General features: G+C 40.6%; 1 protein-coding gene across 3 annotated transcripts in view; it reads right to left on the bottom strand.

Annotated features, from left to right (window-relative positions):
* The window catches only part of by (focal adhesion protein tensin), a 168,902-nt gene that overhangs the window by 16,512 nt on the left and 136,684 nt on the right, over positions 1-15,706 (bottom strand). Inside the window, exons 13-19 of one of the 3 annotated variants that reach the window (XM_034973427.2) lie at positions 9,329-9,935; positions 4,201-4,494; positions 3,510-3,635; positions 2,894-3,020; positions 1,882-2,024; positions 1,287-1,462; positions 32-287 (exon numbers count right to left, since the gene is read on the bottom strand). In XM_034973427.2, coding sequence (XP_034829318.1) covers positions 32-287; positions 1,287-1,462; positions 1,882-2,024; positions 2,894-3,020; positions 3,510-3,635; positions 4,201-4,494; positions 9,329-9,935 — 1,729 coding nt within the window. Of the gene's footprint in view, positions 1-31; positions 288-1,265; positions 1,463-1,881; positions 2,025-2,893; positions 3,021-3,509; positions 3,636-4,200; positions 4,495-9,328; positions 9,936-15,706 lie in introns of those variants that run through there. The other 2 variants (XM_069501307.1, XM_069501311.1) reach the window with 2 other exon arrangements.

Raw genomic sequence — 15,706 nt, 5'->3', positions numbered from 1 at the left:
GGTATTACTACATAGATGTCGTTGCTCCTACCTGTCGGGCAGTTTCAGTGGCACAGGTAGAGCGAGAGGCGTGACAGTGTGCTGATAGACAAGCGCAGACAGTGAGCTGAACACGGGCTCGTCAGGGCAGCCGCGCAGTCGGACCCCTCGGGCAGTGGGCTCGATGAGGAAGTGCCGCACGCCACCCGCCGCACCCGCGCGCACCGCCAGCCCGAACGCGCCCGGGAATGAGTTCGAGTCGCGAACTATAAACGCTCCTTCTTCTAGTTGTTGTACTGCTGCTACCGCTGGAAGTTAACCGTTTTAACGATTAGTAAACAGCTGTGTACTTCATGTAGGTATGAACCTTTAGCGGGAACCTATGGGTTCCCGCTAAAGTCTAAAGCCCAGTAAATGAAAGCTCTTTCGGTTGCAAAATTTTCCGCGGAATTCAGAAAAATTGTTTTTGCATAAAGATAGAAATATACGCTTGTACCAGTAGTGGGTGGTGTCCCCGGCGAAGCACACGCGGTCGGGCACAACGTACTGCGGCTCTGCGCCGCCCCTGACGCTGGAGCGCCACGATCCGCTGCTGCCATTTTACGTGCGGTATTGTCTCGGGACTGCCTTGGCGTTTCTTTCTGTTCAGTGGGCTTAAAGTAATAACGGTTACTAACCATCGTCACGCGAGATATTGGGCTTGTACCAGTAGTGGCTGGTGTCCCTGGCAAAGCGCACGCGGTCGGGCGCCACGTGCTGCGGCTCTGCGCCGCCGCTGACGCTGGAGCGCCGCGACCCGCTGCTGCCATTGTACGTGCGGTATTGTCTCGGGACTGCCTTGGCGTTTCTTTCTGTTCAGTGGGCTTAAAGTAATAACGGTTACTAACCATCGTCACGCGAGATATTGGGCTTGTACCAGTAGTGGCTGGTGTCCCTGGCAAAGCGCACGCGGTCGGGCGCCACGTGCTGCGGCTCTGCGCCGCCGCTGACGCTGGAGCGCCGCGACCCGCTGCTGCCATTGTACGTGCGGTATTGTCTCGGGACTGCCTTGGCGTTTCTTTCTGTTCAGTGGGCTTAAAGTAATAACGGTTACTAACCATCGTCACGCGAGATATTGGGCTTGTACCAGTAGTGGCTGGTGTCCCTGGCAAAGCGCACGCGGTCGGGCGCCACGTGCTGCGGCTCTGCGCCGCCGCTGACGCTGGAGCGCCGCGACCCGCTGCTGCCATTGTACGTGCGGTATTGTCTCGGGACTGCCTTGGCGTTTCTTTCTGTTCAGTGGGCTTAAAGTAATAACGGTTACTAACCATCGTCACGCGAGATATTGGGCTTGTACCAGTAGTGGCTGGTGTCCCTGGCAAAGCGCACGCGGTCGGGCGCCACGTGCTGCGGCTCTGCGCCGCCGCTGACGCTGGAGCGCCGCGACCCGCTGCTGCCATTGTACGTGCGGTATTCTGACTCCGGACTGCCTTCGCGTTCTTTTCTGTTTAGTTAATTTTTGTTATAGCAAATGTATCACAATTATTAAATTTTCAGCTCGCCGTCGACAGCACTGCTGCGTGCAGCGTGGTTCGGAATCATACCTTTAGTTTTAAAAATTTCTGTGGCAATTGGGATGATGCCTATGTCAAAAATAAATTATTTTTTAGGAATTATTAAATAGAGGGTCTACCGAAGTTGGTAAAGTTTGCTAACCATGTTAAATTATCAATTAAACTAAAAAGTAAGTTAAATTACGTCAAATTGTATGACGTGATGACACACACAGATGTGAATCTGTGTATTTCATACTAGCGCCCATACTAAGCAGCATTTTGACGTTTGATAAAAAGTTGCTGATTTGACTAGTGCCTAGTCATCATCCGGATTCTTTGAACTAGTTTAGGTTATTTGAAAACTTACCTAGTGACCGTCGGTGACCGTGGCGGTCTAGTTGAGAATGAAGGGGTGGGCGTAGGCGGGTAGGGCGTGCGAGGGTGCGTCGGGAAAGCAGGCGTTCCCGCGCGGGACTCGGTGCGTGACCAACTCTCTGATCTTTCCCGGATCTGGGAATAAAAATCTGGTAAATATCTTAGCGTGACGAGTTGCAGTGAGCTGCTAGATTCAGGCGGCGCGCGGCGCAAGACCGTGGCGTGTGAAAGCCCCCACAAGAGACCTATGTCTCAGTGGACGTATATCGGTTGATGATGATGATGAAGTATCTAGCAGACTAATTGGTGGTGACTTTCCCGCGTTTAATCCACCATCTAGACGCCGACAATGAGTGTTGATTTCTTATGAAATCCGCTCTCTAAGTATTCTTTTCGTAAGCTTTATATAATGCTGCTAGTCCACTGTGCTCGCAAACCAATTACTGTGATCCGTGCATCTGCAATTGTTTCATTAGAGGCAACGTACAGAGCATTGAACGTTCCAATTCGATGGAGCTCCTAGTCGATAAGGACGCACCTAATCCCGGCACCATCACCATTAGAGCAGTTGCACTAGGCCAGGCAGGCCAGGTAGGAATTTGTACTTGGTCACGCGACTCGAGAAATACACCTACCTAGGGCGAGAGTCGCTATTTAACCGACTTCAATAAAAGGAGGAGGTTCTTAATTCGACTGTATGTTTTTTTTAAGTCTTTGCGGAGTGAGACATTTGTACAAGGAACGTATTATTATGTATTTTGTGGTTCCACGGTGGATTCTCAGATTTAAGGGATCAAAGAGTATATTGAAAAAAATTATAGCTATTTTAATAAATCAATACAAAATGACTTTTCATGCGCCATTTTAACTCTATGGGTCAACTGTTATGTCAAAAGTACGGTTCACCTATAAAATAAGGATTAAAATCGTACTTTTGACATGACGATTGACACATAAAGTTAAAATGGCGCGTGAGAACTCATTTTTTACGCATTATAACTCACAGTGGTGTCGTTGTTGTTAGGCTCCGCAAGGGACAGTAAACCAGGCGCTTGTGTGCTTGTCGGCGTGCTGTTGGCGCTCCACTCGCGCATCGTCATCTTTTCATACATGAATTTCCTAGATGAGGTCCTAAAACGTGAAACTAGATTAGCAAAACTCACAAGAAACCAATTAGTCAAAATAAATATAAGATTATTTATAGTTCTTCGTTATTTTACGAATCTACGAGACAGTAATATGTAGGTGCATAGGTACCTATTTTATTTTAGTCGAGTGAGTTTGTTATGGGCTTCTTCTCAGACCGGGGCACGTTTGGAACCTTTAATTTAAGGTTGACGGAAATGACCATTACCTCACTTCTATGACATTCAAAAAGTGTATTTACAGAACACTTTGAATAAATGATTTTAACGTTGACTTTATCCAATAATAAATTAGTGACTATGATAACATATAGGTATGTTGGTGATGGTAAGTGATAGATAATGCAGTAATCTAGCAGGGGTATGGTATGGGTACCTTATTAGGTATATCCACTATCATTACTTAACCTATTTATACAATTTTTAGGTCTTCTTTCTACCCTTTTCCCTAGATGATGATTCCCTAGATGGATACCTGTCGGGAGCCTGAGGACTGATGCTGTCAGTCCTGAGAGGAGTGCGCGTGTTGACGTGTAGAGGTACACTGAAGTCGTCATCGTCATCCGCAAACGCTGTTGTGTCACTGGTGTACCCATCCACACTAGAAAAGGTAATAAATAATAATCTTAATCTAAATATATAAAAGGCAAAGGTGACTGACTGTGGTGAAGATGACTGTGTAGTCCACGCAAACGAAGTCGCGAGCATAAGCTAGGTATTCATAAATAAGTAGGTACATAACATTTTCCCAGACAATACGTCAAAAATGGAACATTTAAAATGATTAGAAGCTCCATGTGCCCTTCTGTTAGGCTGTCTGTCTGTCTGCTAGCTTTTCACGGCGATTTCGATGAAATTTGGTACAGAGTTAGCTTACATCCTGGGGAAGGACATAGGCAACTTTTTAAATAAAACCTAAACCGGAAAATTATTAAACCTATATCAACGTGGACGAAAGTCGCGGGCATCATCTAGTTTTATATAAATCGGTTAAACGGATGGACCTTTAAAATCCCGTGGGAATACTTTGATTTTCCGGAATAAAAGTAGCCTACGTCCTTCCCTTAAACTGTTGGGCGGTGAAAAGTTAGCAGACAGGCAGACAGACTTTCTTTTGCATTTATAATATTAGTATGGATAGTATGGATAGTAGGGATTGAACATACCGGTGGCTAGCAGATCGGCGCACGTGTCGGGAAGGAGCGTCCCACTCGAGCGGTAGTCGAGCGACCCTCTCCCTTGCTTCTTTCCTCTCCCGTAGTTTCTGTTGCTGCCTTTGTAGCCATGTTAGCCCTGAACTCGTTTCAACGGCGTTGCCCTCAGATCTTCGTGGTTCCCGAGCCCTTGAAGTTTCATGCCATCCCAAAGTGCTATTAGAGCGCCATGTTCCGTTTTCGGCCGCAGTTTTTCGAGCGCTACTGGGCGGACGTTCTATCCATTCCGCGTCACCATTCAGCCATCTGTTCACAATATTTCTGTTTTATTTTACAATGCAGTATAATTTTGTATTAAATCAATACCTTTACCATAGGTTTTTAGATATGTTTTAATTCACACAAGTTCTCTATTCATCACCTTATTCTGAAAAGTTTTAGCAGTTTTAATTTATTCATGTTAGATTATAAATCGAAGAATATAAATACCTATTATTGGACCTTGAATTAATTGTTCAAATACATTTATGTAAGCTTCCGAGTCACCCACGCTTAGTATAAATTAATTACACCACGAGCAACGTTTCGGATTTTTTTTAACTCTACGTTTCCATTAAGGGCGCCAATGTAACAATAAACAAAGACCATGTTATAAAGCAAAGTCTATTAAGTGTTAACATATTGAGATATCTATTCTAGTTTAACAAGTGTTAAAATAATCTACTGTGTACTGTAAGACTCTGAAGAGACTTAATAAAGCCTCTGTTTAAATACTTAACATTGTTATGCCACTAGGCCCTAGGGGAAACTCACGGTTAATTAAACATTAAACATTTTACGAAAAATTCTCAAGCCTATCAATGGAGAGTGGGGGTCGGCCTACAAAGAGTCGTTTGGTAGAAAGTACATGTGACAAAGTGGTTTATGTGGTCTGCGTCACTGCCTATACAATCTACGATCAAACAAGCCGTTTATGGCGCCGTTTATCTCAAAATAGTAACTTGTTTGGGTCACGACGGCGACGCAATGACACTACATCGACGCACCAATTCCAAATCGCGAACTTATCTATTGCGACTTGCGTGTCTCAAAAGTACTTGGACATGTATGGCAGAATACCTGATTGCTTGTTGGATTGCGTAATACCTAAGCTTTCATACGAATCTTTATTTCTGTGATAAATAGCGCATATTATTAAGTAAGTATATATCTAATATTTCCGTAATCAATCTTTGTAATCTTAAAAGGGATGTTGCTATTAGAGATACTACGGAAGCTGCGAATCAATAAGTAAGTCATCAGTCAGTTCAAGTTAATAAGGCTCAACTCAAGTCACAATCCTTGGATACCCAGTTATGGGTATGTTAAATTTGTTATACTTAACATTCTATCGACTGCGATTATTATTATCTATGTATTGATACAACTGCTGGCACAGGTAAACAAACCACTTTTAGATTATAAATACTTATAAGTAGGTAGGTACATAATATCTCAGTCGCAATCTCTAGTTCTCTTAGCTTGTAAAGTAAACAATAAATGAGATTTCAGGATAGCAACTAGGTGTCCGCGACAGGTTGAGATAGCAATCAGTGTATGAGGCGGGGGGACGCCCCGCACACCCGCACTGTGGCGAACTGTAGGCATACCTGGGTCTCTGGTTTTTAGTTGACCGACTTTGATTAAAGTTAATGCAAAATTTAAGTTGCCACCTATTTTTCTTTCGAGTGTGAAAGTTTTGTCGCATGATGTACTTAGGTAGAAAAGTCAACAGACAAATTGAAAAAATTTAGGTACCTAGGTAGGTAAACCTATTTTTTTTAATATTACCTAATAGATGTTTAGTTACGTACCTACCTATTTGACAAAATTATCACAAGGTACTTTGTACCAGGTAGGATTACTGCGTGGGATTTGATTGGTATACACTATACATCCCGTGGGTGTTAATTGAATAACAACCAGTGATAACAATAAAACTCTATATTCTTTAAATGGAATTGGTGGTGTCTCAGAAATAGAACAATTGGTAAACGTATTGTTGCAAATTATACCCAAGTGGCCAGTAGCTAGGTGTTGTAAGTACAGTTTGATGCGTATGATTGCGTATGGTAATATTTTTATACATTCTGTAATTTTTCCGGCGATCATTTCTATAAAACTTTAACCAACTGTAAAGCTTTTTCTAGGAGGCACAACAATTATTACAGGATATTAAGGGTAACAGCGATCACGCACTCATCCGATCCGAATCCGTGAAGAATATCTACGACATATTATGTTATAATCTACCATACAAAACAAAAAGGAATGTATTTTCACGGGTTCGGATCGGATGAGTGCGTAATCGCCGTGAGGGTACCTACATTGGCTTAGTAATATTTTTGATTTCAGTTACCTTTAGATCTTATGAACTGAGTACCTAATGTAAAAGTAAGTTGAGTAGGTTCAATAAGTTAGCTCTAAAAAAGTTGGTTTCCAGGTCAATAGGTTTTCTTGACAGATACGACAGACGGATAGACAGACAACAGACAAGTGATTCTCTAAGGGTTCCTTTTCCCTTTTGAGGTACGGAACCCTAAAAACATACCTACTAATTAATATTATAAATGCGTAACAGATTGCTATCTCGACCTATCGTGTACCTACTATATGTCTGTCAGCAGAACAAGGAGCAAATTACTGTTATTACCACAACGGGGCTGCGACTGGGTCTTTCTGTTCGTGTATCATGAGATACTGTGGCCATTTGATCTTATTAGGTATATCGATTTCATCATTGGCTGTGTGATGTGTTCATACCAAGCGTACATTTCGTGGGACATACTCGTAGCACGGTCGGTCAGTGTGAATACGAAAAGGTCAAAAGTGGACACCGACGCTCATATTGGACGCTGGCTAAACCTGTAGGTACTTATTTTGATAATTTTGCAAGTTTTTATGTATTTCCAAGCAAGTTCTCCCACTGCTATACTTGTATAGCTATGAATTTAAAAAGTCATGCTAATAATAGGCTGACAGCAATCTTGATCAAACGGCTTTTGAGTACCTAATGGTTATGTTACCTCAGTATATTGAAAAAATTATATCACGCCGACATTATTCGCATTTTATCTCGAAATTTAAGTCTTAAAAGGATGGTAAAATATATTGTTGACGCACTGAAAGGTCAAAAAATAAAAATAAATTTGTTTTTCGAACGACAAATTTATTAGCACGTTAAAGTTTTTTTAAACCTCATTTTTTCCATAAGATACAATAACAGGAATATAAAATGATATGCAAGTGTATTATGATCAGTGACTCGCGGTGCGTAATGGCCGAGATTGGTTATGGGATATTTCATTACCCTTCTTCATTGACAGTGAAGTGGGTCGAGCGGAACGCGGCTAAATAAATTAAGCGAGCGTCCACGACGTACTATATTGCCTAGCGTGTCAAGCGATAGGTATTACTGCAGTAATTGAACAGGCCATGTTGCAACTTCACTGGATGGAATATTGACGCCAATACTGACCACAAAATCTAAGCTAAATTGAAAGGACAAACAGTATCAAATATCACTTTCGCTTAACAAAGCTTTGGCTTATGACACTTCTTTGCTAACTTTCAAAGCTCATTACAGAATAGAGAAGCTGGTTTGTTGACCCAATAATTCACATCCAGCTTTGTAATATCCACTACTTTGATAGTTGGCAAATGTACGCAATTTTTCATTGTTTAGGTACGTACAATACCTACATTTTCACACGTCTACTAAAGTCTAAAAGTGGAAACCGATAGATGATAGGTAGGTACTATTGCAAAACTTGTGCAGTGGCTAGTTTTCTTTTAGGCATTTTGGAATCTCTACGATCTTCAGTAAATGGAAAAAAGAAAACCACGCCCACGAGATTTCTATATCGCTTTTGAACAGTTAAGTGAGTTCCTAATGTTAGTTTCATATTAATAAGCTGTTTTTCATGGGAAAATGTTAATAGATTGTAGATAAGTATTGAAAAATGTATTTATTTGTTTTACTAAAAATAAAGTTTCTTTTTGAGGTCTAAAATGTAAACAGTGCAGGCCAGGCATGCTGTAGGTGGCAAGCGCGTGGCCTCCACGCCTACATCAGGAACACATGTTTACATCTCCCACCGAATTCCCCTTCTTTTTATATACCACTTATTTAATGTAGGCTAGCCGTTTTTGTATGTTACAGACATAAATTCTAAGAAAAATCTGGCTGGTTGGTGTCCATTGATGTAGGAGGAATTTTGGTATCCCACACTAAATTACTTCGCAGAGGTAGGTACCTACTAGATACATAACGAGATATTTATCCATAGGTACTTTTAGATTATCGGGATATATGCATTTATGGCGATATTTTGACCTTAATCAAAGCGTATATTTCTTTACAAAAATACAAAAGTCTCTTACTCTTATTTATTGTAGTCCTCAGATAGGTATGACTAGTAATTTATATACCTACCTATCTAACGATATCAGTTACGTGAATACTGAATAGCCAAGTAGGTATTTGTGGCTTTACCCAATTTTGGCTACTAAAACTACGGGTAGGTATATTCAGATTTAAGAGAAGGCGAAATGATTTTCTTTACGGTCATTTAAAACTGGTTAGGTTGATTACCTGGCGTTAGTATTGAGGAATAAATTAACAACCATTTGATGAAATCGGCTGCGTTAGGTAACATTAGGTAACATTGCGATTCTTTTATAAAAAATATTTGATTCACACGTTAAATAACCATTAACTTTTTTTTCAAATAGGGAAATAATTAAGTAGGTAGGTAGTTGCTTTTTATGCTAGCATATTCTTCGATTTATCGTAACTTAAATGATTCGATATATTACGTATATTACAATTTACACACATGCTCACACGTAAATAAATAAACATACACACTCACACATTGCATGCTAATTTTGGTAGGTAGGTACTTATCTGTAGTCATGTTCCCCAAGACACAGAAGATACTACCGTACCCAACCCCGTACCGTACCGTAGTACTAACGTACCCAAGATAGGTAGGTACGAGTTTTCTTAAAATTGTGAAACGAAATACCTACCTATTTTTAACAATAAATTTTCAATTCATTCTTAATCAAACTTATTCTAAATTAACGATTTACTAACCTTCCGTTTTGTAGAGGCGAAGATGGCGGTGGAATGGTCGTGGTAGTTTTGGTGGTGAGTTCGTCATGTGTGAGCTTTCGTAGCGTGCGCGGTGAGAGCGGGGTTCGCGGAGACGGCTCCGGAGTGACGGTTCGCTCGTCGTCGTCGTCCTCGATGCCCCGATAGCCGCGGTCGCTGCCGAGGGCCCGCCGCACCAGCTCGGGGCTGGCGAGGCGGTTGGAGGCACGAAGCATACCGGGGCGGAGGCCGGGCGCTCCGTAGGTGAAGGGCGCGGAGTCGGCGCGCGCGTGGTACGGTATGTCAGGAGCGCGGTCGGCGTGCGACTGCTGAGCTGGCGCAGGCGGCGGGTCGGGCAGCGCGCTCACGGTCCGAAGCATGTCGCCCAGCAGCGCGTCCAGCTCATCGGGCGGACTGGGGGCGGCGCGGCGCCCCGCCGACGAGATGCCCGAATCCATTGAAGCGCTGAGCGGAGATGAGGGCCCGCCGCCCGCGCGCACTACTGTCGCGTAGATGGACCCGTCGAGAGGTCCGAATGTGTGCGCGGCCTCCGCTCCCTCACCCGCCTCCCCGCCCGATCCCGAGCCCTCTGCACTGCCGTTGTTGTCACCTGTCACCAAAACACCATCACTTAGGTATCAAGTTTCAATTGTATCCTGCATCACGCTATTACGTACAGACCTACAACGGATGGTTTCGTCTAAGTGCGGAAAAGAAATCAAGGGAGAAGAATAAAACCGGCATAAGTACCTACTTTACCAAGTTTAAACACACCTACTTACAGATTAGGTACAATATAACTTAGAAGCTCTACCAAAATATAGAGCTCTACATATTCGGCATCCAAATTAGGAAACACGTACCATATAAAGCTCTACGAATGATTGATTACGGGCACATATTAATCGAATTTGACTGGCACTAAGTAATAAACAAAACACGATCGAGAACACAGAGTCCACGTTGTTGTAACACAGTCATGTGAGTGCGAATTACTTTAGTAAATGTAGTATTCATTAACTGTTTATCGCCAGCATTGAGTAGCCGTAGATACGCAGTTACGAGCGGCTGGAGAGCCGGACAACATCCTTAAAAGGACTAAGTTTGCTTCCCGTTACCCGTATCCCGGTCGTCACCGTTGTCTCACGGAATGTCACATACAGCCCTTGTTATTCAGTGAACTGAACCTAACAACTGGTTATCACGATGTTATTGAAAACTAAATCATCGTCAAATGCAACTTCCTATCTCTACTATTTGTGTTCTTGGAATTAAAATCCAGGCGCTGCAGACGTTAACTTTGTAGTCTATAGAGCTAAATAAAATCAAACGCATTTGCGGATTATTTAGTGGGTACAAATTCTAAGACTAGTAATATCATGTCAAATTAAGACTAGATAGCCTCGTACTGTCAGACAGTTCCACAGAAGATTCGCAGGTTTGTAGATCAAGGTTGCTGCGCCCACAAGGAAGTGTCCTCATACGACTTAGTAGGTACATATAAGTCGTTGTTACTTGTTAGTACAATCTATTCATACATAATATTATAATCTCCTTACATACAGTAAGCCTAGAGATCGGGGATTAGATCCCAGGCACGCACCTCTAACTTTTTGGAGTTCTGTGCGTTTTTAAGAAAAATAAATATCACTCGCTTTAACGGTGAAGGAAAACATCGTGAGGAAACCTGTAAGCCTGAGAGTTCTACATAATGCTCTCGAAGGCGTATGAAGTCTGCCGATCCGCACATGGCCAGCGTGTTGGACTACATAGGTACTATTTGCTCTGTAGTGAGCCGGCGATGGGTTGATTACGATGTGATAAATTAGTTATTCTGTGTCACACTAATTTAAATGAAAATTAAATGTACCTTGTTCAATCAATCCATTCCAGCACTAAGACGGTATACGATACGAATACAAATTATACAAATATAAATTTCTTTATTGCGAATCTGGGTAAAGTGGTAAACAGTGGAGAATGGAGATGTTACAAAAACAAAATGGTACAGCCAAACTGCCTATTAGCATGCAATATGTTATGATATACCTACGAACATAATATTAGATGAAGACCCCGCTGGAAGAACCACACGATTTTGTCAAAACAAGTACACAAACGTAGTAAGGTATGTTTAGACTGACATAAAAGTAAATAAGTACTGTATGCTAATAAGGAAGACCAACTTCGTCACACGACGTATATTTACATAATGACTATGAGACATGAGTGCGAAGTTGGCGGTAAACATTTTGTAAAAGTATTATTTTTATTTATATACTTACGTATATGAATTTGTTATATTAACACAACAGTTAGGTCATGAAAGTTTTATATAATGTACTAATTTTTATATTTTATTGTTTTACATAACTATATTATTCTTAAAACGTTTCGTATGATTCCCAGAAAAGTTTACTGGGTTTTCCATCTTGTATTATGAAACTGAACCGAAGTTGTCAATAACGCAATTAGCGTAAAGATTTCAACGTCAGGGCGACTGGCGCCGGGCGGTGTTGTAGAAAATTCGGTGATTGGTGATTGGATGGTTTTAAGCCCCCTGTATCTTCATCGTGGGTAAAGATAGAAGTCTGAAATTTCAGTTTCCAATATTGCCTAATTAAATAATTACTGAAACTCTACACCCAAATTACAAGTTTACGAAATATCGATTGTCGTAATTTTCAAAGTAGAGATAGAATGTAGTTAGTGTTTAACCTACAATGAAAGGAAAACTAAAAAAGCCCTGGTTATTAAATTTGGCACAGTAGAAAGCAAGCTTTATCAGATAAACCTAATTTATACTAAACAATTTGCAATATTAGCAGCGATTTGGCGCTTCATAACTGAACCAAATGTGAAGATGTCAATAACGCAATTAGCATAAAGTTATCAACGTCTCTGCTGCGGCTTGCGGCGTCAAATGATGTTAAGGCAGATGCAGTTATTTCTGTGATGTCAACAAAAATAACCAATAAGCTAGACGGTGGTTACTGTTACGAAACGAACGGCGCGACGGGCGGCACAGGAAGAGGATGCGTAACGCTCGAACTGCCAATTTCTGTGCGCCATTTAATTTTAATTGAAAATATTATTACGTTTTACAATTTTACAAACAAAATTAAAACTCCACATTCTTAGATGCATGTACGTTAGGCTTAAAACTAAATAGAATAACCATTGTAAATAACGGAAATAGATCATTAGCTTAGCTCAGTACTCTTATCTTCTAAATATATAAAAAGAAAAGGTGACTGACTGACTGACTGACTGACTGACTGACTGATCTATCAACGCACAGCTCAAACTACTGGACAGATCGGGCTGAAATTTTGCATGCAGATAGCTATTATGACGTAGGCGTCCGCTAAGAAAGTATTTTTTGAAAATTCAACCCCTAAGGGAGTGAAATAGGGGTTTGAAATTTGTGTAGTCCACGCGGACGAAGTAGCGAGCATAAGCTAGTAGTATATAAGATTTATGTCTATATCAGCTAAACCTGTACATTATACTGGTAAAATCAATCATTAATCAAAATAGCCTGTACCTATACTTGCTTAGGTATACACCACAAAATTAACTAAGTATATACACCTAATTCTAAGTATCAGAAAGCGATAAGTACATTTTTATTCGCGTAATTTGTTTTTACATTTTAAAATACTTTTAGAGTGCATAGGAATTTGTTAACATGTAAGTATTTCTCAATGATTAATTAATCATTCATCTTAAAATTAAATATAACTGGTTCCATTGAGTAAAGTGCTTTGAAACTTGTTTTAAAAGCAATCAACCTATTTAATGAGATCTAAAGATATAGCTACCTACTTAGCGAAATGTAAAAAATATTAGGTATAAAGAGAACCCAGCTGTGTTAAAAATGAGACTACTGTTATAAATGATGAACCCGCCAAAGGTCGTGATAATAAATTTACGAAACGCTTTGTTAGTTAACTAATGAAAATTAGCGTGACCATGATATTCGGATCACTAAAGTCGCCGGATAGTGGGATGATTTTTAGCTGCACCCATTAGGCCACATGCTTATATAATAATAGTATGTAATGGCACATAATTATGTATAACGATATGGCACAAATTAAAAATTGAAGATAATGTAGAGAATGCATCATGTACCTACTTCCAGAACCTTTTAATGATGCTAAAACTTGAACCCTATAGATTAGTAAGAGAGAGAAAAAATATATTTTTAAGTCCCCTTGAAACTGTAGATATTTTCATCTTATATAAACAACACTTTCAACTATTTTATGTGGAGAAGACTGGGTAAGAACGTAACGGCGCGGCGGCGGGTAAAGCTACTTAATAATTACTCTGTAGAGTGGTTTAATGTCTGAAAAACCACATCAGCGTCTGTAGAGGGTTAGCGGATAGTTCTCTACACCATTTTCGAACAGTCGCGGTGCGCTTTTCGCCCTCATAAGTTTTCTTCGGAGACAAACATAAAATTTTCTTTGTTTAACGTTAAAGATGAAAGCGATGTGGCCATGGCCTGGCCATAGTTATTTTTAAATGGCTTTTTAATTAACTTAAATGGTACAATTAATTCTTGTGAACACATCAGTATTTAAGCAACGACCTAAATTTTATGAAGCTTCACGATTCCTAAAACTACTGACAAGTTTAACCATGTGCACCTTTGTAGAGCATAGACAAAAGTTTCATAGGGTTATAGGCTATATCATGTAACATTTGATTTAAAAAAATAACAGCCAGACTCTAGCTATGAATAGGTAAGTAGGTATATCATTTCCTTAAATTATATAGAATTTTAAATCTGACCTCAGCCTTTAGACTCTTCGCAGAAATAATGTATGAGGCTGCGCGATACATTGTAATGTGTGTGTATGTTGTAATTTTAACGAAATATTGGAGTAAGGCTTTACGCATACTACTCGCACGAGGCACAAAACCTTCAACCAACCCATTCTTCACCAACTGACTACGTAAATCACGTCAGCAGGACAACTCGATACGGATAACATCAGCTAATCAACTCCGGCAAAGCTGCATCAATTATTATTACAATCTTAATTGTTATGATTGGCTGATATAATGACATTCTTATTGCAATAATGCATTTTAGCTAGTATTCGGCTAATCAGAGATGATTGCGATCGTTACACTGTAGCTGTCGTCATTATTACAATGTCAATTTTTGTGATTAGCTTAATTAATGGTATTCTTGTTGCAACAATGCATTGTAGCTAGTAGTCGGCCATTCAGAGGTCATTGGGATCGTTATACTCTAGCTGTCGAACTACCGCAGCGCTGCTGGCCACAGCATTCAGCAGAGGTTAGCGCATACGAGGCGGCCATCGACTTCGCAGTGCCTGTGGCAGTGCTAACATGTGCGTTTTCCGTCCTAAAATGTGTTGTTTGCCTTATATGGCTTTTTCGACTCTTGCGGTAGGTACTAGGTAGTATGCGATCAGCTTTACTTTGACCGAAGGTGAGCACGCGTTCGTGACGGTTCCCAATGATGTCATCGAGGCGCTCCACCTTGTGTTTCTACGAAACTAAGTTCTGTTTTATTACTCGTTATCCCATATCGCTTTATTTTCGTTGCTCCGAGTCCGTAACAGGTTTTGGTTTTGCCTTTTTTGGCATCATTTTTAGCATATCTCCATGGTTTCAAACTTACGATTTGTGCAACGGATAACGTCATATCAAAAGTTATGTGCATTTCGTGACTCTGCATTGGTAGGGGAGATTTTTTCAGTTCTAAGAAGGCTTGACTGCTTCTTATTACCTTACCTACTTATCATTTTTCAATCAAGTCACTACAAAAAGTCCTGACTCACTCATTGATTAACTCATCAACGCCCAGCCCAAGCATCAACCCCTTGGATCTAGAAAGCTGAAATTTTACACAGAGGTTTAATTTATAACGTAGACAAGGAATGAAGCCGGATTCCCACGGGATAGGAAATAAAAATGAAAGAAATTGATAATTTCGCTGAGCAAATCTGCATTATATTCTTTATTCTAATTAATGCGTTTTACAAGAATAACAAAAGTTTTTCTCTTTTGAAACATTATTTTCAGTAAGTGTAGGTAGGTATTATCTGATTTCGCTTACCTGTATTTAGGACAACAGTCATTGCTCATATCAATCATTGAACTCGTTAGACCAGATTCACGAATGTTGCAATCAAGTACCTAGGTAGTTACTACATAAACCACCGCACTTTAGTTTAACTACAGATTTCTTTCATTATATATTTTTAAACTCAAAAAACTCAGGTAGCTGAAAAACAAAATTGTCTCTATCTATAATAGTACGCGACAGGTCGAAATGCCAATCGGGGTATGAGGCGGAGGGACGCCCCGCACACCGCACGTCACCCGCGCTCGCCC

The sequence above is a fragment of the Maniola hyperantus genome, chromosome 1 (genome assembly GCF_902806685.2).
Source record: "Maniola hyperantus chromosome 1, iAphHyp1.2, whole genome shotgun sequence".
NCBI lineage: Eukaryota > Metazoa > Arthropoda > Insecta > Lepidoptera > Nymphalidae > Maniola > Maniola hyperantus.
Note: the sequence above shows the minus strand (reverse complement) of the source record. Positions and strands in the feature narration are given on the sequence as shown.